General features: G+C 47.7%; 1 protein-coding gene across 2 annotated transcripts in view; it reads right to left on the bottom strand.

Moving 5' to 3' along the window:
- WIPI2 (WD repeat domain, phosphoinositide interacting 2) overlaps positions 1 to 26,540 on the bottom strand; it is a 797,269-nt gene that overhangs the window by 278,421 nt on the left and 492,308 nt on the right. For both annotated transcript variants that reach the window (XM_063934120.1, XM_063934121.1), the window contains one exon: positions 24,748 to 24,840. In XM_063934120.1, coding sequence (XP_063790190.1) covers positions 24,748 to 24,840 — 93 coding nt within the window. The remainder of the gene's footprint in view (positions 1 to 24,747; positions 24,841 to 26,540) is intronic.

Genomic DNA, 26,540 nt, shown 5'->3' with positions numbered 1-26,540 from the left:
TCCGGATACCAGGCCCTCCGTGGCCAATCTGGAACAATGAGTATCGCCTATACCCTTGTTCTTCTTATGATCCTTATCACCTTTGGAATGAGTGGAAGTGGAGGGAACACATATACCGACTGAAACACCCACGAAGTCACCAGGGCGTCCACTGCACTGGCTTGAGGGTCCCTCGACCTGGAACAATATCTCTGAAGCTTCTTGTTGAGGCGAGACGCCATCATGTCTATTTGAGGAATTCCCCAATGACTTGTCACTTCTGCAAAGACTTCTTGCTGAAGACCCCACTCTCCTGGATGGAGATTGTGTCTGCTGAGGAAGTCTGCTTCCCAGTTGTCCACGCCCGGAATGAAGACCGCTGACAGAGCGCTTGCATGTTTTTCCGCCCAGCGGAGAACTTTTGTGGCCTCCGCCATCGCTGCTCTGCTCTTTGTTCCACCCTGGCGGTTTATGTACGCCACTGCTGTTATGTTGTCCAACTGAATCAGGACGGGCAGACCGCGAAGATGATGTTCCGCTTGTAGAAGGCCGTTATAGATGGCTTGACCATTTTCCCTGGAAAATTTCCCCCTGTGTGACTTCCCCCCAGCCTCGGAGACTTGCATCCGTGGTCACCAGGACCCAATCCTGGATCTTAAACCTGCGTCCCTCTAGGAGGTAAGAACTTTGGAGCCACCACAGGAGAGATACTCTGGTCCTGGAAAATAGGCTTATATTCCGGTGCATGTGCAGGTGAGACCCGGACCACTTGTCCAAGAGGTCCCACTGAAACATCCTGGCAAGGTACCTGCCAAACGGAATGGTTTCGTAGGCTGCCACCATCTTCCCCAGCACCCGAGTGCATTGATGAATCGACACTCTTGCCGGTTTCAGAATCTCCTTGACCATGTTCTGGATTTCCAGAGCTTTTTTCCCTGGGAGAAACACTCTCTGCAGTTCCATGTCCAGGATCATGGCCAAGAATGACAGCCGTGTTGTCGGAAACCAACTGTGACTTTGGCAAATTTAGGATCCAACCATGTTGTTGCAGGACTGTCAGGGAGAGCGCAACGTTTCTTAGTAACTTCTCCTTTGATCTCGCCTTTATCAGGAGATCGTCCAAGTACGGGATAATTGTGACACCCTGCTTGCGCAGGAGCACCATCATTTTCGCCATTACTTTGATGAAAATCCTCAGAGCCGTGGAAAGACCAAACGGCAACGTCTGAAATTGGTAATGACAATCCTGAACAGCAAACATCAGGTAAGCTTGATGTGGAGGAAATATTGGGACATGTAAGTAGGCATCTTTGATGTCGACTGACGCCATAAAATCCCCCCCCTTCCAGACTGGAGATCACTGCTCGGAGAGATTCCATCTTGAATTTGAATTTTTTCAGATATAAATTGAGGGATTTTAAGTTCAGAATCGGTCTGACCGAGCCATCCGGCTTCGGGACCACGAACAGGCTTGAATAAAAGCCTTCTCCCTGTTGTGACGGGGGTACAGAGACAATAACTTGCTGCAGACACAGCTTTTGTATCGCAGCGCATACTACTTCCCTTTCCGGAAGAGAAGCTGGTAAGGCCGATTTGAAAAATCGGTGAGGGAGCACGTCTTGAAACTCCAGTTTGTACCCTTGGACCACTATTTCAAGCACCCAAGGATCTAGGGCCGAACGAGCCCAGACCTGACTGAAGAGTTGAGGACGTGCCCCCACCGGTGCGGACTCCAGCAGCGGAGTCCCAGCGTCATGTGGAGGATTTGGTAGGGGCCGGGGAAGACTTCTGCTCTTGGGAGCTTGCCACAGCCGGTGACCTTTTTCCCCTTACCCTACCTCTAGCAGCAAGGAAGGAGGATTCTCGTCCTTTTTTGAATTTATTAGACCGAAAGGACTGCATCTGATAGAGACGTTTTCTTTTGTTGTGCAGGGACATACGGTAGAAAAGATGACTTACCCGCGGTAGCTGTAGATACCAGGTCCGCGAGGCCCTCACCAAACAACACCACCTTTATACGGCAGAGACTCCATAGCCTTCTTAGAGCCAGCATCACCATTCCATTGATGAGTCCATAATGCTCTCCTAGCCGAGATTGCCATGGCATCGGCCCTTGATCCCAAGAGGCCAATATCTCTCGCAGCCTCCTTTAGATAGACTGCAGCGTCCCTGATATGACAAGAGAACGCTATCCCTATCCATGGTGTCCAATTCAGATGATAAGTTATCTGCCCACTTTTCAATTGCACTACTCACCCATGCCGATACCACGGCAGGTCTGAGCAGCGTACCCGAAGTGACATAAATAGATTTCAAAGTATTTTCCTGCTTACGATCCGCAGGATCCTTTAGAGCCGCCGTGTCAGGGGACGGAAGCGCCACCTTCTTGGACAGCCGTGCTAGAGCCTTGTCCACATTGGGGGTTGACTCCCACTTTTCCCTATCCACAGAGGGGAACGGGTATGCCATAATAATTCTCTTAGGAATCAGCAACTTTTTGTCAGGAATTCCCAAGCCTTTTCAAAAAGAGTGTTCAGTTCATGAGAGGGAGGAAACGTTACCACAGGTTTCTTTCCTTTAAACATACAGACCCTTGTCTCAGGAACAGCAGGGTCTTCTGTGATATGTAACACGTCTTTTATTGCCACAATCATGTACTGAATGCTCTTAGACAGTTTAGGATTCAACATGGCATCACTATAGTCGACACTGGAATCCGAAACCGTGTCGGTATCTGTGTCTGCTATTTGGGTAAACGACCGTTTCTGTGACCCTGAGGGAGTCTGTGTTTGGGAAAAAGCATCTTCTATGGATTGTCTCCATGTTTGGTTCTGAGCCTCAGATTTATCCAATCTCTTATTTAATAAAGCCACATTTGCATTCAAGACACCCCACATATTTACCCAATCAGCAGTCGGCGGTGCCGACAGATTCACTCCCCCACTCTGTTCTGTCCCCACTCTGTTCTGTCCCCACTCCAGTCTCCTCCTGGGAAGAGCATTCAGCCTCAGACATGTCGACACAATCGTACCAACACCCACTATCGCACTGGGCTATAGGGGACAGACCCACAATAAGGTCTATTAGAGAAACACAGAGGGAGTTTGCCAGCTCACTCCCAGCGCCTATCGCGGTCTGAAAGTAAATATAATGCCCCAGACCTGTCAGCGCTTTTTATAAATAATAATTAAACACCAAATATGCTGTGCCCCCCCCCCCTTCGTTTAACACCCTGTTACTTGTCACAGAAGTGTAGGAGGCCAGGACCAGCGTCTCTGCAGCTCACAGAAAAAATGGCGCTGAGGAGAGCTGGGAGGACCAAGCCCCACCCCCTTAATGGCTCGCTTATGTCCCGCTATTTTTTTATACTGGCGGGAGTCCGTGTACAGTGTCTATGCACTGTATATCAGTTTTGCCAGGGTGAAATTGAGGTTTTATTGCTGCCCAGGGTGCCTCCCCCTGCGCCCATGTAGTGCCGCTTGTGTGTGGGAGCAATGACGCGCAGTGCGACCGCTGCACGGTACCTCTGAGACTGAAGTCTTCTGCCGTCTTTACTGAAGTCTTCTGTACTTCGGTTACTCACCCGGCTTCTTTCTTCTGGCTCTGTGAGGGGGGCGACGGCGCGGCTCCGGGATGAGCAGCTAGGCTATACCAAGTGATCAGACCCTCTGGAGCTAATGGTGTCCAGTAGCCTAAGAAGCAGAGCCTTTAACTCACAGAAGTAGGTCTGCTTCTCTCCCCTCAGTCCCACGAAGCAGGGAGCCTGTTGCCAGCAGTGCTCCCTGAAAATAATAAACCTAAATAAAGTATTTTCCAGAGAAACTCAGGAGAGCTCCCCTGCTGTGTGTCCAGTCCAGTCCACAGAATCTAACGGAGGTCTGGAGGAGGGGCATAGAGGGAGGAGCCAGTTCACACCCATTTAAAGTCTTTAAGTGCCCATGTCTCCTGCGGATCCCGTCTATACCCCATGGTCCTTTTGGAGTCCCCAGCATCCTCTAGGACGTATGAGAAAATAAGATTTTACTTACCGGTAAATCTATTTCTCGTACTCCATAGAGGATGCTGGGACTCTGTAAGGACCATGGGGAATAGACTGGCTCCGCAGGAGATAGGGCACTTTAAGAAAGCTTTGAACTCTGGGTGTGCACTGGCTCCTCCCTCTATGCCCCTCCTCCAGACCTCAGTTAGGGAAACTGTGCCCAGAGGAGATGGACAGTACGAGGAAGGATTTCTGTAAATCTATGGGCGAGATCCATACCAGCCACACCGTATAACTTGTGATAAACTACCCAGTTAACAGTATGAACAACAACATAGCCACAGTTCAACCGATAAACTACAAAATAACCCTTATGTAAGCAATATCTATATACAAGTCTTGCAGAAGAAGTCCGCACTTGGGACGGGCGCCCAGCATCCTCTACGGACTACGAGAAATAGATTTACCGGTAAGTAAAATCTTATTTTCTCTAACGTCCTTGAGGATGCTGGGACTCCGTAAAGACCATGGGGATTATACCAAAGCTCCCAAACGGGCGGGAGAGTGCGGATGACTCTGCAGCACCGATTGAGCAAACAGAAGGTCCTCCTCAGCCAGGGTATCAAACTTATAGAACTTTGCAAAGGTGTTAGACCCCGACCAAGTAGCTGCTCGGCACAACTGTAATGCTGAGACCCCTCGGGCAGCCGCCCAAGAAGAGCCCACTTTCCTAGTGGAATGGGCCTTAACCGATTTCGGTAACAGCAATCCTGCCGTAGAATGCGCCTGCTGAATCGTGTTACAGATCCAGCGAGCATTAGTCTGCTTTGAAGCAGGAGCGCCAACCTTGTTGGCCGCATACAGAACAAACAGAGCTTCAGTCTTCCTGATTCTAGCCGTTCTGGTCACATAAATCTTCAAAGCCCTGACCACATCCAGGGACTCGGAATCCTCCAAGTCCCGTGTAGCCACAGGCACGACAATAGGTTGGTTCATATGAAAAGATGAGACCACCTTTGGCAGAAATTGAGGACGAGTCCTCAACTCTGCCCTATCCACATGAAAAACCAAGTATGGGCTTTTATGTGATAAAGCCGCCAATTCTGAAACACGTCTAGCTGAAGCTAATGCCAACAACATGACCACTTTCCACGTGAGGTATTTCAACTCCACAGTTTTGAGTGGTTCAAACCAAGGTGACTTGAGGAAACGTAACACCACGTTAAGATCCCAAGGCGCCACCGGAGGCACAAAGGGAGGCTGAATATGCAGCACCCCCTTCACAAAAGTCTGTACTTCAGGAAGAGAGGCTAATTCTCTTTGAAAGAAAATGGATAAGGCCAAAATTTGGACCTTTATGGACCCTAATTTTAGGCCCAAAGTCACTCCTGTTTGAAGGAAATGAAGCAGACGGCCCAAATGGAACTCCTCCGTAGGAGCAGCTCTGGCCTCACACCAAGAAACATATTTCCGCCATATACGGTGATAATGTTTTAACGTCACGTCTTTCCTAGCCTTGATCAGGGTAGGAATGACTTCCTCCGGAATTCCGTTTTCCGCTAGGATCCGGCGTTCAACCGCCATGCCGTCAAACGCAGCCGTGGTAAGTCTTGGAACAGACAGGGCCCCTGCCGCAGCAGGTCCTGCCTTAGAGGAAGAGGCCACGGATCTTCTGTGAGCAACTCTTGCAGCTCCGGATACCAAGTCCTCCGTGGCCAATCTGGAACAATGAGGATTATTCTGACCCTGCTCATTCTTGTTATTCTCAACACTTTGGGTATGAGAGGAAGAGGAGGAAACACATAGACCGATCTGAACACCCAAGGTGTCACCAGAGCGTCTACTACTACCGCCTGAGGGTCCCTTGACATGGCGCAATACCGCTTTAGCTTTTTGTTGAGACGGGATGCCATCATGTCGATTTGAGGCAGTCCCCATCGATCAGTGATCTGTGCGAAGACTTCTTGATGAAGTCCCCACTCTCCCAGATGCAGGTCGTGCCTGCTGAGGAAGTCCGCCTTCCAGTTGTCCACCCCCGGGATTAACACTGCTGATAGCGCGCTTACATGGCCTTCCGCCCAGCGTAGAATCCTGGTCTTTTCTGCCATGGCCACTCTGCTCCTTGTTCCGCCTTGCCGGTTTATATGAGCCACTGCCGTGACGTTGTCCGACTGAATCAGAACCGGTTTTCTCCGAAGCAATTCCTCCGCTTGACACAGGGCGTTGTATATGGCCCTCAACTCCAGGAAGTTGATGTGGAGACAAGTCTCTAGGTTTGACCAGAGACCTTGGAAATTTCTTCCCAGTGTTACTGCTCCCCAGCCTCGGAGGCTTGCGTCCGTGGTCACCAGGACCCAGTCCTGAATGCCGAACCTGCGACCCTCTAGCAGGTGAGCACTGTTCAGCCACCACAGGAGAGATACCCTGGTCCTGGGAGACAGGGTGATCCTTTGATGCATTTGTAAATGGGACCCGGACCACTTGTCCAAGAGGTCCCATTGAAAGGTCCTCGCATGGAACCTGCCGAAAGGGATGGCCTCATATGAAGCCACCATCTTCCCCAGGACTTGCGTGCAATGATGCACTGAAACCTTTTTTGGTTTTAATAGGTTCCTGACCATGGCTATGAGCTCCTGAACCTTTTCGATCGGAAGAAAAACCTTTTTCTGGTCTGTGTCTAGAATCAGGCCCAAAAAGATCAGACTTGTTGTAGGGACTAGCCTGCGCAGGAGCACCATCATTTCCGCCATTACCTTGGTGAAAATCCTCGGGGCCGTGGAAAGCCCAAACGGCAACGTCTGAAATTGGTAGCGACAGTCCTGCACTGCAAATCTCAGGAACGCCTGATGAGGGGGGAATATCGGAACATGAAGGTATGCATCCTTTATGTCCAGGGACACCATCCAATCCCCCCCCTCCAGGCTGGCGATGACCGCCCTGAGTGATTCCATCTTGAACTTGAACCTCTTAATGTACAGGTTCAGAGATTTTAGGTTTAAAATGGGTCTGACCGAACCGTCCGGTTTCGGAACCACAAACAGGGTTGAGTAATATCCCTCTCCTTGCTGGAGATGAGGAACTGTGACAATCACCTGTTGAATATACAATTTTTGGATTGCCGCCAACACTAGCTCCCTCTCTGACGGGGAAGCCGGCAGAGAAGATTTGAAAAACCGCAGAGGAGGCAAGTCTTCGAATTCCAGCCTGTATCCCTGAGAAACAATCTCTAATGCCCAGGGATCCACCTGCGAGTGAACCCAGACGTGGCTAAAAAACCGAAGACGAGCCCCCACTAGATCTGCCTCCCCCGGGAAGCCCCAGTGTCATGCGGTGGACTTTGCAGAGGCAGGGGAGGACTTTTGCTCTTGGGAACTAGCTGTGTGCAGCGTCTTTCCCCTGCCTTTCCCTCTGGCAACAAAGGATGATCCCTGTACCTTTTTGTTTTTATTGGAACGAAAGGACTGCATTTGATAATGAGGTGCCTTTTTTGTATGCTGCGGGGGGACATAAGGTAAGAAATTCGACTTACCAGCCGTAGCCGTAGAGACAAGGTCCGAGAGGCCATCTCCAAACAACTCCTCCCCTTTGTAAGGCAAGGACTCCATATGCCGCTTTGAATCGGCATCTCCCGTCCACTGTCGGGTCCACAAGAGCCGCCTAGCAGAAATAGACATAGCATTTATTCTGGAGCTTAATAAACAAATGTCTCTCTGAGCATCTCTCATATACAAGGCAGCATCTCTGATATGCTCTATGGTCATTTGAATAGCATCCCTATCTAAGGTGTCAATCTCCGTAGATAAGGAATCTGCCCATGCCACAACCGCACTACAAACCAAGGCCGACGCCATAGCCGGTCTAGCAATAGTACCTGAATGAGTGTAAATGTGCTTCAAGGTAATTTCCTGCCTGCGATCAGCAGGTTCCTTGAGGGAAGCCGTATCCTGAGAAGGCAGTGCCACCTTTTTGGACAAGCGTGTCAGCGCCTTGTCTACTTTAGGCGAAGATTCCCAGCGTATCTTATCAGTTTGTGGAAAAGGATACGCCATAAGAATCCTTTTGGGAACTTGTGGTCTCCTATCCGGAGATTCCCAAGCCTTTTCGCACAATTCACTTAGTTCAAATGAGGATGGAAAGGTGACTTCAGGCTTTTTCCCTTTATACATGTGTACCCTCGTGTCAGGGACAGGGGGTTCCTCAGTAATATGCAAAGCCTCTTTAATGGCAATAATCATATACCGAATACCTTTTGCCACCTTCGGCTGTGATTTTGCATCTTCATAGTCGACACTAGAGTCAGTATCTGTGTCGGTATCTGTGTCATCGATCTGGGATATGGTGCGCTTCTGAGACCCCGAAGGGCCTGGCGCCACAGGGACAGGCATGGACTGGCTACCTGACTGATCCCTAGCTTCTGCCTTGTCTAACCTTTTATGCAATAAATTGACATTTGCATTCAAGACATTCAGCATATCCACCCATTCCGGTGTCTGCGTTGCCGACGGCGACATGACATTCAAGCACTCCCCTCCACATTAAGCGAGCCTTCCTCGTCAAACATGTCGACACACGCGTACCGACACTTCACACACACAGGGAACCCCTTTCCTGAAGACAGTATCCCTGTCAAGGCCCTTTGGAGAGACAGAGAGAGAGTATGCCAGCACACACCCCAGCGCAATGATCCTGGAGACCAACACAAAATGTTTTTCCCCAGCCGCGCTGTATAATATGTTATCCGCCAATTATGTGCCCCCCCCCCCTCTCTTTTAAACACCCCTTCACCGTGTGTAAGCAGGGGAGAGTCCGGGGAGCTTCCTCTCAGCGGTGCTGTGGAGAGAAAATGGCGCTGGTGAGTGCTGAGGGAGAAGCCCCGCCCCCTCGGCGGCGGGCTTCTGTCCCGCTCAAACCTACAAAAATATGGCGGGGGCTCTTTTATATACATGTACAGTGCCCACCTGTACATGTATATTGTCTTTTGCAATAAGAGGTGTTTATATTGCTGTCCAGGGCCCCCCTCCCCCCTGCATCCTTACAGTGACCGGAGTGTGTGAGGTGTATGGGAGCAATGACGCACAGCTGCAGTGCTGTGCGTTACCTCCGTGAAGCTGAAGACTTCTGCCGCCTGACGACTTCTGTCTTCTGTTCTTCTAGCCCTGAGGAGAACGGCGGCACGGCTCCGGGGGTGGACGCCCAGTAAGACCTGCGTTCACCCCCTCTGGAGCTAATGGTGTCCAGTAGCCGAGGAAGCAGAGCCTATCTTAGACAAGAAGGTCTGCTCCTCTCTCCTCAGTCCCTCGATGCAGGGAGCCTGTTGCCAGCAGTGCTCCCTGTGAAATAGTAGAAAAAGTAGAGAAAAAATCCAAACAAAAATGCTTTTAGGCAGAGAACTCAGGAGAGCTCTCTGCAGTGCAGCCATCCTGCTCTGGGCACAGTGTAAAACTGAGGTCTGGAGGAGGGGCATAGAGGGAGGAGCCAGTGCACACCCAGAGTCCAAAGCTTTCTTAAAGTGCCCTATCTCCTGCGGAGCCCGTCTATTCCCCATGGTCCTTACGGAGTCCCAGCATCCTCAAGGATGTTAGAGAAATATCGGGAATCTCGAAAGAGTTCAAAGGTGAGCTACTAAACTAATTAAAGGGTTAGAGACACTGGAGTACGAGGAAAGGCTTAACAGGTTAAATATGTATACACTAGAAAAGAGACAACGAAGAGGAGACATTATTAATATCTTCAATTATGTAAAGGGTCATTACAAAGAGTTAGCAGGGGATTTGTTTATTAATAGAACCCTGTATAGGACACGTGGGCACTCACTGAGGCTAGAGGAGAGAAAATTCCGCACAAAACATAGGAAAGGGTTCTTCACCGTAAGGGCAATAAAGATTTGGAACTCCCTGCCGGTGAAGGCAATAATGACGGACTCTGTAAATGCATTTAAAAACGGATTGTACAGTTTTCTAGCTGAAAAAAGTATCCAGGGCTATAGCATTTAATATATTGACAATAAATATCTGGGAGTGGTATGAAACAGTTGTCAATTGGTATGAAACCATTACTTGATCTGGTGCACAGCTTAATACAGAATACAGGCTTATAGTTAGCAAAAATGAAGAAATTGATAAAATAGAAATAAACTCTGGAGCACTCCAGAGTGTGACTGGTTCTAAGGGCACTTTTCTAAAACTGGTCTGATGGGAGAGGTCATAGAGGGGGGAGAGGTCAGCACACACACTCAGTTTAAAAATTTAAAGTGCACTGGCTCCAGGACCACACTGTAGAACACCATCCCAGTATCCCCTATGGATGTACGAGAAAATAAGGTTTTTACATTTAAAATATATCTAGTTTACCTTCTTTGACTGCGGCCTCCTCAGATGTGTGTCTGGAATTGGGGAGAGACCCAGGGACCTCTGAGGTTTAGAGACTCTCCCAGAGACCATCTTTAGAGTGGGATAAAGGCTTCACACAAACCTTCATACTATATAACTCCCACTCTGTTAGTGCTTGCTGTTTGTTTTGCCTAAGACTAAGCACCCAAACTTTAAAAGAAACAAAAAGAAATCAGGATTTTGTTACTTACCGATAAATCCCTTTCTCCGATTCCACAGGGGCCACTGGAGCGTAGTTACAATGGGGAAATAGTAGGCAGTAATTGGGAGCTGGCACTTTAAAACTCTCACACTGTGGCTAGCTCCTCCCCTACTATCTCCCCTCCAAGCCAGTCTACGTAAAACCTGCCCGAGGAGAGCTGGAATAAACCAAACCTTAAGGTAGAGGAGGTTAATGACGCCCTGTAAACCAGGATAACACAACCCAAACCTGGAACAGAACCTAACAAACAACAGGCTAGCCCAAACTCAACAAGCAGTCGTATGGTGATCTGCAACCGTTTAGCAAAAAACAAGGAGGAACAGCGCTGGGCGGGCGTCCAGTGGCACCTGTGGAATCGGAGCAAGGGATTTATCGGTAAGTACCAAAATCCTGATTTCTCCTTCATCCACTAGGGGCTACTGGAGCGTAGTTACAATGGGGACGTCCCAGAGCTCCCAAAACGGGTGGGAGAGCGCTGAGAGTCCTGTAAAACCGCTCAGACAAACTGTGATGCCGAGGCCGCAAAAGTGTCAAACTTATAGAATTTGACAAAACGAATGCCGGTCCGACCAAGTAGCCACCCGACAAAGTATTCATGGAGACCCCACGGGCAGCCGCCCACGAAGGTTCCACAACGCGCGTAGAGTGCGCTGAAATGGAAAACGGAGGCTCCCGAGCAACCGCCAAGAAAACGGTCTGATGGTTAGATGTAACCAACGGCCGAGGGTATGCTGGGACCCCGGCTATTTAGTACGGGAGCCTCGTACAGAAGAGGGAAGAAAAACTTCGTCGAATAGCCTAAGATCTCTGTAGAGAGAGTCGGCGAGCCCTGACAACCTTCAAAGAGGGCCGAAAGGGCGTGGCTTGACTGGAGAAGAGAGCAGACGTGTATCTGCTGGCCTCCTCTCTCCAGTTTACTAACATCTTTGTTATACAGGATTACCCTTTGCTGATCCTCCCCGGGGGCTCCCCTTCCCTCCCTGCAGGCCTCCTAAGCCCTGCAGTGACTGCCGCAGAGCCGGGGAGCAGTTTTCACTGCTCTCGCAGGTTGCGGCCTACACATCCCCGGAAGCCGGGGACTCGCGAACTCCCGGCGCCCGCGATTCGAGCTCCACGGCGGAGACGCGGCGCCGGGTAGCAGCGCGGACCCCACACAGGAGCGCCGGACCATCAAGGAGCCTTCCCCTGCCCCCCTGGGTGGATACCCCCTGGGGCAGCAGGTCGGGGAGACTCCGGACAGCAGGAGGGAGCAGTGGATCCGAGGCCCAGGGAGAAGCGGCGGCCATCTTGGATTCCACTAAAGAAGCTTTACCTGAGGTAGCTGTGTGCCTGTGCATTTGTGGGGATCTCTGGATTAGGGCTACACCAGGATTGGTGGCCCTCTGGCACTGTTCTCCCCCTGCTCCCACTCTGGGGCCCCTGTTGAGGGATTTGTGCATACACCTGTGAGGGGAGAAATAGCCTTTTACTTGGCACTAATATTCTATACTGCAACTGCACCATCTAGTGGCCTCTGGGTGTAATAGCACACATTTTTCATACAGTGTGCTGGATATAAAATACATATTGCTCTGCAGAATTTATAGTATCGCAGATATCCCATCACCCGCCGAGACGATCGGCCGTGATGTACTTATGGCTGAATAGCCAAGATATTATGAAGTGATCGCTCTGAGAACTCTGCCTACACCCGAATGCTCCTATGACATGATATGACAACTTGATTTTTGCGTGGACCCCTCCTCGATTGATACCCCAGAAGCCGTGTGCCTCCCGTTCCTCTACTTCTGTCATTCAGCGCTGCCATGCCTCCCAAGAAATATAAGGCCGCTAAAACCGTCTCCCAGGTGGCGTTCTTTAAACCTTCTCCTCAGGCCGCTAAAGCAAAGGATACACGGGGTGGTACCTCTAAACCTGCTGTCCCGGTGCCCTCGCCATCTAGAGACATGTCTGCCCCTACCACAGCACATCCCCGCTCCATCAATGATGGGGACTCGCTTACGGTGGGTGCTATGAAACATCTCCTGACACAATTTAAGGATGAAGTCGCGGCAGAATTCAGAGCGACTATAAAGGAATGTCAGAGATCTATCGACGAGATAGGTGGCCGCACCGATCACCTAGAAACGAAAATGGGTGAGGTGGTGTCGTCGCACAACGACCTGATCTCTTCTCATGATCTGCTCCAAAATGAGGTCACGGCACTCAGGGACAAACTCTCGGATATTGAAGACAGAGCAAGACGTAACAACATAAAGCTACGTGGTGTCCCGGAAGCCGTCGCTAATAGCGCTTTAAAAGATTTTGCAGCTGACCTCTTCAGCAAACTCCTTCCTTCGTTTCGTTCAGCGGACTTTCTACTTGACCGTATCCATAGGCTCCCTAAAGCCAGGAATGCTCCTGACGGGGTCCCCCGGGATGTCCTTATGAGGTTACACTACTTCCACGTGAAGGAGGCGATCTTGAAAGCTGCTAGACCCTCGGATACTGCATCGGAGGCTTTGGGTTCACTTCAGATATTCGGAGACCTGTCCCCCGCAACTTTAGCGAAACGGCGCTCTCTTTACCCCATCACATCAGTGCTATGGAAAGAGAACATTCTATACAGATGGGGATTTCCCACTAAGTTGCTTATCTCCCGAGAAGGTTCTACTGTTGTCATAACGAATGTCGAGAAGGGTAAAAAGATCCTAGCATCATGGAACTCTGCAAGTTCTTCTACACACACCTCTCCCGAGCGGGGCCTTCAGCGGGACTGGGCCTCTTCGGCTGCAGAACTTTGAGTATTGTTTGATTTACTACACTTGCATTGATTTCATGTTTTCTGATTGGTTTGTAGTGTCATATTTCCTACGTTGCACCAGTTCCTTGGCAACTGTTTGATGAGGGTGTCTATGTGATAGCTGTGTGTTATTAGCATGTTTTTCAGTGATGCCTTCTCTTTGCCGATTTACTGTTAGTTGCCAGTCTCTGCTGCCCCGTCTGCCGCCCGCATTTTTCTGTCGGCTGGGAACTCTACCAGAGTCTCCTTTAATTCCGGTGGCGGTCGGGGGGACCAGAGATGGAGTGCCGAGGAACTACAATTTGTTTAATCTTGGTTCGGGCAGATTGACCACTACCCCCCACAGTTTAACTCTGAGTCGCCATGGTTAGGCGTCCACATGTGCCCCCGAGAGGGGTTATTGTTCTGTTTCTTCTTTCTGTCATCCTTCATCTTTTGTGTCCTTTCTCTCCCTTTCCCTCTATATTTGTCCGGAAACGTTACATACACTTTTTACCTGCCAGTTGGTTGTCGATAGTTATGCAATCCCCGACAGCTCTACAAAATGGTTAACATTGTTTCTATAAATGCAAAGGGTCTTAATTCCCCACACGAGGAGATTAGCACTTAATTATTTCCATAAACTTAAAGCTCAAATCATAGCCGTCCAGGAGACTCACTTTATTAAATCAGCCCCTCCTAGGTTTACTAATGGGAGATTTCCCCACTGCTACCTAGCCAACGGGCCAGCAAAGAAGGCGGGGTTGGCAAACTTGGTATCTCAGCACTGCGCGTTTTCCCTCACTTCGCAATACTGCGACCCTGAGGGGAGAATTCTAATTTTGGTTGGCACTCTTGAAAATAAAGAAGTGACATTAGTTTCTTGCTACGCTCCCAACAACAAGCAACTAGCATTTTGCAGGAAACTTTGCGCTAAGGTGCAACAATTGGCTAAGGGCGCTTTACTCCTAATGGGGGACTTTAACTTGACCCTGGACCCTCTAGTTGATAACTCTAGCAAGCGGCCCTCGCTCTCCAGTCAGCTCCATAGGAATGCAAAGGGCTTTAGCCAGCTACTGGCGGAATATAATCTCTTAGACCTCTGGCGCGTTAAACATCCAATGGACAGAGATTACACGTTTTTCTCCCCGGTGTACGACTCCTATTCTAGAATAGATCTAGCATTAGCAGACAAGTGGACTCTACAGTCCATCCGTAAAATCTCCATCCTCCCCATGTCCTGGTCGGATCACTCCCCACTGTACATCGAATGGGACATAAATAGTAGAAAGGTTTCCCCGGCCCCCTGGCGCTTAGGTAAACTCAGCCTTCTTCAGCCAGAGACCACGCAGGCGATCCAAACCACCTTGGATCATTACCTCTCTGAGAACTCTCCTCGGGAGACATCTATTTTCACATTCTGGTGCGCCCTCAAAGCAGTAACACGAGGGACGGCGATTCAAACTGCGGCTAAGCTTAAACGGGCATATCGTAAGAAATTAGAACAAGCTGAGCTCGCGGTCGCTTCCCTGGAGAGTTCTCACAAGGCACATCCGCACGATAAAGCCCTCCTTAAGTCATTTAAAGAAGCAAGGGAGGCGGTAAATGTTTTCTATCTAGCGGAGGTCCAACGCAACCTACATAGACTGAACCGAAAATTTTATGTTTATGGCAACAGAGCTGGTAGATTACTGGCGAGGAAGCTGAGGGGTAAGAGGGCGAAAGAAAAAATCCATATTGTTCACACAGATAGGGGCAAGAGAGTTTACGATCCTGACGAAATTGCAAATTTTTTTGCATCCTATTACTCTAAATTATACAACCTAGGGGGGGATCCTTCTACTTTTTAACCTACAGGCATAGATGTTCAGAATTTTCTGAGTAACTTTCCTCTCCCCTCGCTGTCGTCGGAGTCATGTAGCTCACTCAGTGCGCCTTGGACTTTAGCCGAAGTTGAAAAGGCCATTGACTCCCTTCCAGCAGATAGGTCCCCGGGACCTGATGGTTACCCCTCTGGTTTCTATAAATCCTTTGAGAACTTGGCCCCGGTGCTCTTGACAGTGTTTAATGAAGCCTCAGAGGCTGGCTACTTCCCCAAAGAGATGCTGGAAGCTCAAATCATCACCATTCCCAAACAGGGAAAGAGCCCTACCTCAGTCCAAAATTTTAGACCAATTGCTTTATTAAATACGGATCTAAAAATCTATGCCAAATTAATTGCTAACCGTATCAGTCCCCTTTCTCCCTTCCCTTATCAACCCCGATCAAGTGGGCTTTGTTTTAAACAGACAGGCCCCGGATAATACGCGTAGGGTGATTAATGTCATTGAGCACTCTGCCTGTAGAGGAGAACCCCTCCTAGTTTTGCCTCTGGACGCCGAAAAGGCGTTTGATAGGTTGAACTGGGATTTTATGAGATTAACTCTGGACAAATTTGGCTTTTCAGGAAGGATCTTAGACTCTATCCTGGCTCTCTACTCCACACCCAGTGCGCGGGTCTTTGTTAACGGATGCCTTTCTTCACCCTTCAATATTTCTAATGGCACGCGACAGGGCTGTCCGCTATCTCCTCTTATTTTTGCATTGGCGATAGAACCCTTGGCTACCTGCATTAGATCCCGGGACTCGATTAGAGGCCCGGTCATGGGGGGCATTTCCCACAAAATTAGCTTGTTTGCGGACGATATTTTGCTATGTCTTTCTGACCCCGAGGCTTCCTTGCTGGTTCTTCATGACGTCCTACAAACTTACTCGGATGTTTCCTTTTATAAATTAAATACAAATAAGACTGAAGCCCTCCCACTCAATATAACCCCGACTGTGTTCTCTAGGTTGAAGGAAGTACAAATATGCCTGGAAGTCCTACTCTTTGAGATATCTAGGAATTAATTTAACCAGAGAAGATAATTTGATTGAGTGTAATTATGCCCAGTTATTAAAAGCATTTGCGGAGCTGACTGGGGAGTGGATGCTACAGGTGGTGTCTTGGATGGGCAGGACTGCTGCTGCCAAGATGGTCCTGTTGCCGAAATTAATGTACCTGTTTCGCGCTATACCAAGGCCCCTTCCCAGACTCTTCTATAATAAATTTAATCAGGTCCTGACCAGATGTGTGGGGAGGCTCTAGACCAAAAATTGCAAAAAAAACTCATTCTGCCCAAACTGTCTGGTGGGGTAGCTTTCCCAGATATAGAAAAATACCATGCTGCATGTCTGATGAGTCAGTCTAGAGACTGATTCGACACCTCGAGCCCGAAACCTTGGGTTATCCTGGAAGCTTCATGCTTAGACGCTGTTTCTCTCCCTGATCTGTTTTGGTTACCACTGTCTGCTGCTCAGGGTAGGGCCGGATCCTGCAAGTCTATTAAAACGACCCTAGATTCATGGCATAAACTAGTGCTCTCTTCGGAAGAGATTAATTTACCTGCCCCCTGCCTGTCGTTATCTGCTCTTATGTCATCGATTCCCAACGTCTCCCTAGAGGAGTGGATTCGAAAGGGGCTCTTTACTGTGGGCGATTTATTTGTAGGCGACGTCTTGATGTCCTTCTCTCAACTGCAAGAGAGATTTGGGATTCGGACTCAAGATTTCTTCAAATACCTGCAGGTGAGAAGTTGGTTACACTCATTTACTCCCCCACATCTCCACAAACCTTCTCTTCCGGCTTATATTATAAGCCGATTGAAATCGTCCTCGCATAAATATGGGATTACGTGGTGGTACCAATTTCAATTAACTAATGGCCCACAGACAAAACTAAAAGCTCAGACTTTATGGGAAAGAGATTTGAACAGGTCCTTTGTTGATGCAGATTGGGACAGTAAATTTAGATCCTGTTTTAAAGTCTCCAAATGTATAAACCACTCTGAAATGTTCTACAAGCTTATACAGAGGGCCTACTTTACCCCTGCAAAACAACACAGGATCTGGCCTTCACAATCTAAATCATGTTGGAGGAAATGCGGCTCTACGAGGGATATCTTTCATATCTTCTGGGCATGCCCAAATGTACAGCCTCTTTGGAGAGAGGTTTTGCATATGGCTAGTATAGTGTTAGGGCTCAACATCCCCATGGACCCAGCTCTAGCGCTATTCCATTTATGCGTTGATCGCCTCTCCGTAGGTGATCGCTACGTCTTGGGACATATCTTGATAGCCACTAAAGCTGCTATAGCACAATTGTGGAAGTCTGAGAATATTCCTACCTTAGAGTTTATTCAAAATAAAATTCATAAACATTTCATTTTCGAAACAGCGGAGGCTAAATACTCTTCCTCGGCTAACTCTATTCACCTGAAATGGTTAGGATGGTCCGACTATAGGAGTAGAGAGGGTAGGCTAACTGTTTATAGCTCTCCAATTGATGTGTCTGTGCTTTACCCATCCTAGATTGACCTCCTACAAGAATGTTGTGCTATCAGGTATTCTCTATGTGTAATGCACTTTAATCCTTATTGTTCTCTTTTTTTTTCTCTCTTCTTCCATCTCTTTTCTCAATGCTTTCTCCTTCTCACGTATTTGAAAGCTTAATGTAGCCAATCGTATATTCATCCAACTGTGCACTGTTTATATTCTGTATATGGTAACCATTCTGGACTTCCCCTGTGTTTCCCTTACCACTTCTTTTTTCTGTTCCCCATTTCTGTGTGTAAACCCTTCAATAAAAATTTAATGTTTAAAAAAAAAAAAAAAAAAAAAGAAGAGGGCCGAAAACACTAGGGTCAGATTTATAGGAAAAACGGACATCCCCTCTGGAAGAAACGACCGCTGAGTCTGAAGCTCAGCCGGGGGAGTTGCCAATAGAGTACTCCCTGAAAGAGCCCGAACTTACGGCCGGCAGGCTGATCTCTTTTCTTAGAAAACCGAAAGGGCAGAGACCTAGATTTCAGGTCAATGTATTTTGAAGCATAGCCGAGCAAAACTTCCCAGAGAAACCAAAGATGACGGCTGAATGGTAACTGAAAGAAGGGGAAAATTCCTGTTATCCTCACTATGCCCTATAAAGTTTTCCAAAAGTGGCAAAAGCGAGAAGAGGTAACAGACTTCTGAAATCGGGGCCCAGTAGGCATAAACGAACTAGGGAACTCCTCCCTTCTGAGGTCTCGTGAACAGTCACACGGTTAAACAAAACCAGTTTAAGATGAACAAAGAAAATAGACAGTCCAGTCGAGGTAGGAGCCAAGGCTCCTGTACTGACAACAGGTGTAGCTGTATCTTCAAGTCATGCGCGGTCCAACCGGAGCCACCGAGAGGACTAGTGCGCATATTCCCGTCCTGTGTTACCGAAAGTGAGGTAGGAATAAAAAAGGAGGCAGGATAGAAAAACCCGAAACTCCCAGGAGCCCTTAGGGTCTCCTCGGCTACTGCCGCCAGAGCTCACGTCCGAGAGTAGTAAAGGGTTAAAGAGTCAGACAGAACGCCCTGAGGTCGATCCGAAATCTCCGCCAACAGCGGACCAGCTGACAAAACTCCGGGAAATGTCCCCTCACCCGGGAGTCTGACCTGGCGGCTTGACCTGGAAAGAAGATGGTTGTCCTCCGCTCAGAGGGGAGTGTAGGCGACCACTCATTGCGTCGCAACCTGACTTAAGAAATAGAGTACCTGGTGCCGAGGAAAGAAAAATCCTCTGACGGACCGTGTTGAGAAAAGTCTACGAGGGGCATAAATTGGATCCGCGTCGAACCAGAAGCTCCTGGATCCTCCGGAAATTCAGAAGCCACCTAATGTACAGAGTGGAATTGTAGCAGTAGATTGTCCCATTAGGGAACCAACGTCACTTCCTGCCCTTGAAAAAGTTATTCTGTGATCTTCCTGAACCCTGTGGGAGCGGAAGAGAGACTGAATGGAAAGGACTGACAGTGAAAATGAGTATCCTGTAACGGGAATCTGAGAAAAGCCTGATGAGGAAAAACCCAACGGAAATTAGTAAACAGGCATCCCCGAAGACAAGGGACGCGTAAAACCCCCCCCCTTTTTTTTTTTTTTTTTAAACTAGCAGTCACAGACTGAAAGGATTCTAAGGACAAAATAGGCCTGGCCGAGCCAACTGGCTTCGGAACGAAAAGAAAACAAAGGCCTGAGAACTGTCCCGATTCAAATGATATGTGAAAAACAGGGATCAACACCCTTTGCGGTTAGAAGCATATGGAGCACCGCCTGCATTATGACTCTCTTGTCCTTGTAAATCGGGCGACCCATGCCGAAGGACTCCTGAGACGGCTGTACTCCAAAATCTAGTCTGTAACCGCCCAAGCCTTCTCAGTTCTCCCCGTAGGACCACCGACCTGCGCCTACCCTGGGCCCCTCCAGGTGGTAGGAAGGTCTAACCTGTAGTGGGTGTATAGGATGACCTAAAATCAGAATGGACCGAGGATGCTGAGCCTCTGTTTCAGCCTGTTACCCTGAGAATCCCTGGCGACGGAGATATCGCCCGTGTGGAATCGGAAGCCTGAAAGGGCACGGAAAGATCTAAAGGAAAGACCGGTAAAGGTCCGTCTTGGAGCTGAGGCAGTAGTAGGAGAAAGAAAAGTGGACTTACCTCCAATGGTTTAAGAAATCCTGCAGAAAATTCCTTCCCCTGAACCATCTGCCCCGTAGGATTTCATGTTCACCTGTCACTGTCGCCGCCCCAGAGGTCGTCGGGTTAAGACAGCCCAAGCGAAAATGCAGGTTCCGAGTCTGCAGACGTGGAGACCTCAAAAAAACATAAAAGCAGAACCCTGATTCTGATCTGTCCCAAAGTATCAATTGATCCTGATGCGAAATATCCTGTAACCTAGAGGACAATTGTTCTACAACCTACCTGCTCCGGACAAGGTAGAACCCCGCTGCCGTATGTGTGTCTTCGATGGATACCTGAGCAATGTTGCCTCAGGAAAATGGCAGCTTGTTGGACCGGTGATACATTGAGGGGTATACCTGGAGAGGTTCTGATGCCATTTCCTTACGTCTGCGGGGAAAGGATAGGAAAACCAACATAGTTTGATACCTGAAATTTTGCATTCGGGTGTCTGCAAGCCGCCTACCGGAGCCTGCCCAGCCCATCCGAAACTGGACCATTTCGTCATCGGCGTCGAACCCTGATGGACCTGACGTGTCCACCTCTCTTACCTGCAGTATTAGACTAACTGCTGTATAATGCACCTGGATATTCTGAGACACAGGTTCAGACTGCACCGAAACCAGACATCCTCCGTATCCTGGACATCTCTCGCCTCCTCCCAGAGAGGCCTTTCCACCTCTGAGTCGTGTAACATGGAAGGCTATCAAGGTTCATTTAGAAACCTGGAGAGGGGAAATGACGTACAAGGTCTCTGGTTAACAATGACATTACCTGTATAATCTGAGCTGTTCAAACAGGAGTGTCCTGCAGGTGCGTGGAGGGCTAAGCAGATGGCTCCACCGCATACTTCACACCTAAGAGGGAATTCTTTTTGACTATCCCAGGTGAGACAAACGAAAGGAGAAAAGGTGAGTTAAATAAACAGAGCCCTATGTAAGGTCTGCACTATAATGTGTAGTGACCGACACGATTCAAATAAACTTTCTGGAGCAGCGGAGACCTGAACCAGTAGCACTGCGCTGTGGGACAGGAGTCTTAGCCACTAGGCTATAGGTTTTTTGTTGGGATTCAAACCCTGGTCCCCCTGTTCATATACCCGCTACTAGCGTACCGAGCCGCAGCGCTATTTGTCTGATGCCTTAAAGTATCTGTGGAGGTACTTGGACCCAGGCCTCTGTGGTTGGGTGTTTAGGGGATTAGTGTGCTGAGCCACACTGTCTGATATATACACATTCCCCAAATTACCAATATCATTAGTACCCAGTGACACCAAGGAATAATAAAGGGAAGGCAACGCCCCGCCCTGTATGTAGTGTACTGCTAATTTAGGTGCACCAGATGTTTTCGGTATTTTGTTATTATAAAACATTGTGGAAGTGGTTCTACCTCCTATATATGGTATTGCATGCATATATATACACATATATATATATGTATGTATGTATATATATATATATATATATATATATATACACATACATACATACACACACACACACACACACACACACACAGTGAATGTGAAATACTGTAAATAAATATTGCATACCAGATTTCAATCATTAATGAGCTGAGCCCCAGCTCCTGTTATAGAGCAGGCTCCCTGATCTACAGCCTTTATGAAATGCAAGAAGAAATGAAAAAGAAATACCCAAAGGTATTACTAAACCCAGGCGCTAGATGGGTGGTTCCCCACAGCAGCTATACAAAAAGGGGTTGGTCAGACCCCCAAACAATATGTAAACAAGGAAATACAGCGCTTAATTGGTCACATAAGCAAAAACAGGTAGCATGTAAAATCTTTGTTTTATTTAAAACATGGAGAAAAAATGTATTTAAAAAGTATATATAAGATAGTTGAATCAAGTGAACATAGCTGGCAACTGCCACATAAATTCAAGTATAAATCAAGATAGGTGTTTTTCCTAGTGTCAAAAGTCCTTGCAGAAGTTAGGTATTAATAGAACCTGTTCCTATGATAGTCCCCTTGAATATAGGACCCTATATCCTATCCGTGAGTTATAGTTACCACCAGCGTCCCTTGAGGTAATTGGGCGAATCTGCGTCCGCAAATGGCTGTTCCTCAGAGGGTGGTAGATGTAAATCCTCCACGGTGTAGTATAGGTTCTTTTAAGGGTCCAGTTGTTGAAAAATCAATTGAGGGGGCTTGGTCCAGGTCCAATCCTTCCAAGGTCTAGGCAAACACACTGTCAGGCAAGTTCCACCAACGCGTTTCGTTGCTTGCATGCAACTTTTTCAAGGTGCTAAAAGGCCTGCCAGAAAAGGTTTATATACTCTGCCAACATGGCTGCTCATTAGCAAGTATGATTAATTGTGACCACCTGTTTGCATTATGTGACCAAAATAATGACAGACATAGGAGTTAGAACCATTAATAATGTAAATATGTATATAGTTTGCTATAATAAAACACATTTTTATTAAGATATAAGAAAAAAAACACTTTAATCTCAGTGGGATCCGATCACATGACCACTGACATGAACATGAAAGGGAGAATCAAAAAGAAAAAGTGGATAAATAAACCGTATGTACAGAGTTACTCACATGGTTAGTATATTAGTAATCCATTACATGTATTTTGGAAGATCGCACTCTAGTGAAAAATGAAACCCCACTGCTGAATCTAATAATGTTGATTGGGCTATATCTAGTAAGAAGTCCAAGTATACTGGGGGAGCGGCATGGACGGGGCGTTGTTCCGGCCACGTCATCCCTCCGCGACACTGTGTACTGCCCATTGTCGTAGTTACGCCAGCGCGTCATCCCGGGCGCGACAAGATGACGCGGATCCTAGGGTCAGGGGCCGCGTCATCTCCCCGCACCTCAATGATCGCTGGCGTAATAGGATAGGATCCTATATTCAAGGGGACTATCATAGGAACAGGTTCCATTAATACCTACCTTCTGCAAGGACTTTTGACACTAGGAAAAACACCTATCTTGATTTATACTTGAATTTATGTGGCAGTTGCCAGCTATGTGCACTTGATTCAACTATCTTATATATACTTTTTAAATACATTTTTACTCCATGTTTTAAATAAAACAAAGATTTTACATGCTACCTGTTTTTGCTTATGTGACCAATTAAGCGCTGTATTTCCTTGTTTACAGCCTTTATGAAATGCCTTGGCAGAGGACTCCTCTTCAGGGAGGAATGTAGCCCACAGAGAAAACTAAAATCCCCCTAAGACAGGCTATGTTGCCTGACCCTAAGCGCTGGGAACCGCCGCCGGGAGCCCGCTGAGCAAAGCGGGAATAAGCTTCACCCCCACCGTTACCTGTAAAATAACTTCCTTGCAGCGGCCCAGGGAGCGGAGGACCTGTAAGCGCTGCTGTAACGGCCCGGAGAGCGGAGGTGCTGAAGCGGCCGGGGATCGGAGGTGCTGTAGCGGCCGGGGAAGGACCTGTACGCGCTGCTGCAGCGGCCGGGGGGCGGAGGTGCTGTAGCGGCCGGGGGGCGGAGAGCGCTGAGCCCGCCGTACAGAGCGGCAGTTAGCTCCGCCCCCCGCTTCGGCGCCAAATTTAAAATGAAACCCGCTGCAGTGTAGAGTAAGCTGGAAGCGCCATGTATCTCCCCGGCCGCCTGTATGCTGCGGCCGGGGAGCGGAGAGCGCCTAGCCCGCCGTACGGAGCGGGAGTTAGCTCCGCCCCCTCCCCTTTCAGCGCCAAATTCAAATTTTAAACCCGCTGTTGCTGTAAAAAATAAGCGAGATGTATCACCCGGCTGCCTGTATGCTGCAGCCGGGGATCGGAGAGCGCTGAGCCCGCTTACAGAGCGGGCTGTAGCTTCCCTAATGTGTAAACCATACAAAATGCGCCTTTGATACCCTCCAGCCTGTCTATGACTGGGGAGTATAGGGGTCCAACCACCACCTAATGCACCCACTAAAACTGACAGTATAAATATAAATCAGTCTGGAGGAGGGGGGAGATTGTACTCACCGCTGTCCCGTAGTTCCGTCAGGCATCACACTTTACACTGCTCGACAGAACGGCCCCGACACGCGCCGCACGCAGCGGTGTCCGGCCCCTTTTTAGACTTACCGCTGCCATGCTGCCGGAATCTTCTGCTGGTGGAGCGGCCCCGACACGCGCCGCACGCAGCGGTGTCCGGCTAACTCAGGAGAGCACAGTGTCTCCCTCAGCCGGGGCCCATCCCGAGCCGCACGCAGCTGCGATGGGACCCCGCCGGCAGCTCCCGCGGTGCAGACTGGCAGTGGCAGAGCTGCCAGTCTGTGTGTGTGTAAGAAAGAAAAATAAAATAATAAAGAAAAAAGAAAAAATTCTTCAGCTAAACCGAAGTGAACCAGCTCACCTCGGGCACTAACTAAGACTGGCTTGGAGGGGAGATAGTAGGGGAGGAGATAGTAGGGGAGGAGCTAGCCACAGTGTGAGAGTTTTAAAGTGCCAGCTCCCAATTACTGCCTACTATTTCCCCATTGTAACTACGCTCCAGTGGCCCCTAGTGGATGAAGGAGAAATTAGACCTAACTAAAAGCTCAGAACTAGCTAGTGTCTTCTTCAAGGCACTAAAAACCAAGACTCAAGCTCTGTTGGAGGAGAGGTTATATAGGGGGTGGGAGCCAATTCAAAACTAGTTAGTGCACAGCCCACTACGCATAACCCACAGGTAATGGTATTCCCCAGATGCATGATGATAAAGAAAATGCTTATCTTCAGTTCCCTTTCAGAAACATTTTGGGGAAAATCAGTTAACTGCATGAATAGAGCAGTAGAGCCTAGAAACGCAAGTGAAAAATGAATTCTGAAATTGAGCTTTAACACCAGGACCAATGAGTACATCCACTTAACTTGCAAAAGTATTTACAAACAGGAATAAGGTCTTACCTTTTCTGACGCTGTTGCCAGTTTGGTGCCACTTGCATCGAAAGCTAAAGCTGCCAGAGGGCTGTTGTGGGCAGGAATCATATTGGCAGCTCTCTGAAAGGTGTAAACAAATGTTTTACCCAAAACTTCTTTACATAAAAGCGGCACAATAAATCATCTGTTCATAGCTGCCTCCTCTAACCACTTAAAATCATGAAATATACTATTTAACACACAACTACTATAACTAATAAATGAAAAACTTCAAAGATTTTACTGTATTACGTTTTTCAAAGTATAATCTCCTTTGAGGCAAATAAACAAAAAAATACCAAAACCAAACAAACTAGGCAAAGCTTAAATGGCGGCATTCAACGATATAGTGCATACGTACTTACCTTTATCGTTAAACGATAACGATCAGTGAAGTAATCGCCGACATTCCCGGACATGCAGCTCAGCCCGACATTGACAGGTTGATCTGCATGTCAGCTCATATTGGTGATCGCTGAATGAAGTGTGGGAGCGCGCATCATTCACCAATAATACCCCCATACACAGTGAAAGAATTCAGCCTAAAAATAAATGATAACGTCATTTATGTCGCCATCGTTTATTTTTTAGCCTGAAATCACCTAGCGTGTATCCGGCTTAAGAGGGACATGTACTAAGCCTTGGAGAGAGATAAACTACCAATAGAGAACATAAAGAAAAGAAACTTGATGCATACATACATATATGTAATTATCTTAATTATAAAATTTTTGATCTAGATATCTGCCATGTCGACTTGTTTCACAATTTTAATGGAAAAACCTCCAGGTGTGGACTGTTTAAGGATGAATTACAGATTAGGGTGGGTCAAATAAAAACAAAATTGTGAGTTTGAAATTCCAGTAGTGCGGAAAAGTTGTGGGTCCGTAACAGTAACTCACGTGCAAAAATTCAGCTCAGTTAGATAATTTTTACTCTCAGATAGGGTAGTGGATAAGTGGAATAGCCTCCCATCAGAGGTGGTAGAGGCTAAGACAGTAGAGCAGTTTAAACATGCTTGGGATAGGCATATGAATATTCTTACAAAGAACTAAGCTTCAAAAAGGGTTGAGATTACATAAAGGATAAAAAAAAGGGGCAGACTAGATGGGCCAAATTGTTCTTATCTGCCGTCAAATTCTATGTTTCTATCCAGTGCGGGCGTTTGAAGTTTTGAACATTCGACACAAATTAGGATATTTTGTAATCAAACGTAGGCATAGTTTTGGACACATATTTTGGCAATTAAGTTGTTCTTAGGTGAAAACACGCTTCAGCTGAATACCGTTAGATACAAACCATTGGGTTAGACGTATAAGAGGGGGTCCGTGCCCAGGGCAGTGGTGGATCGTGTCAAATTTTCAAAAAGTTTGAACACAAGTTACTGTTAAGCACCCACAACTTTTCTGCACTACTGGAATTTCGAATTCGCAATAGTATTTTTTTCAAACCACCCTATTACATATCCACAATTAAGTGGCATAATGATATGGAAATGAATGCAAAAAAGAAATTAATATAACCTAAACGGAGCGCATCCAGGAAGGCAGCAAGTACCACCCCCACAAGTCACCAAAAACTCGATGCAAGTGGTATAAAATGAAAGGAAAATGTAGTAAAGTCTTGCGGCAAACTTGTTCGAAATGTTTGTAATCCTGTTAAGCCTGATTTTTCTTTGTAGTGATATTATCAACCACAATAGCTCCTTGGGGACATTTATGTGCAACAAAATAACAAATACATAGATCAGGTATGTGATGATCAATAGCACATAATTTGTA

Source organism: Pseudophryne corroboree, chromosome 7 (genome assembly GCF_028390025.1).
Source record: "Pseudophryne corroboree isolate aPseCor3 chromosome 7, aPseCor3.hap2, whole genome shotgun sequence".
Lineage (NCBI taxonomy): Eukaryota > Metazoa > Chordata > Amphibia > Anura > Myobatrachidae > Pseudophryne > Pseudophryne corroboree.
The sequence above is the reverse complement of the archived record's forward strand: the minus strand, read 5'-3'. Positions and strand labels throughout refer to the sequence as shown.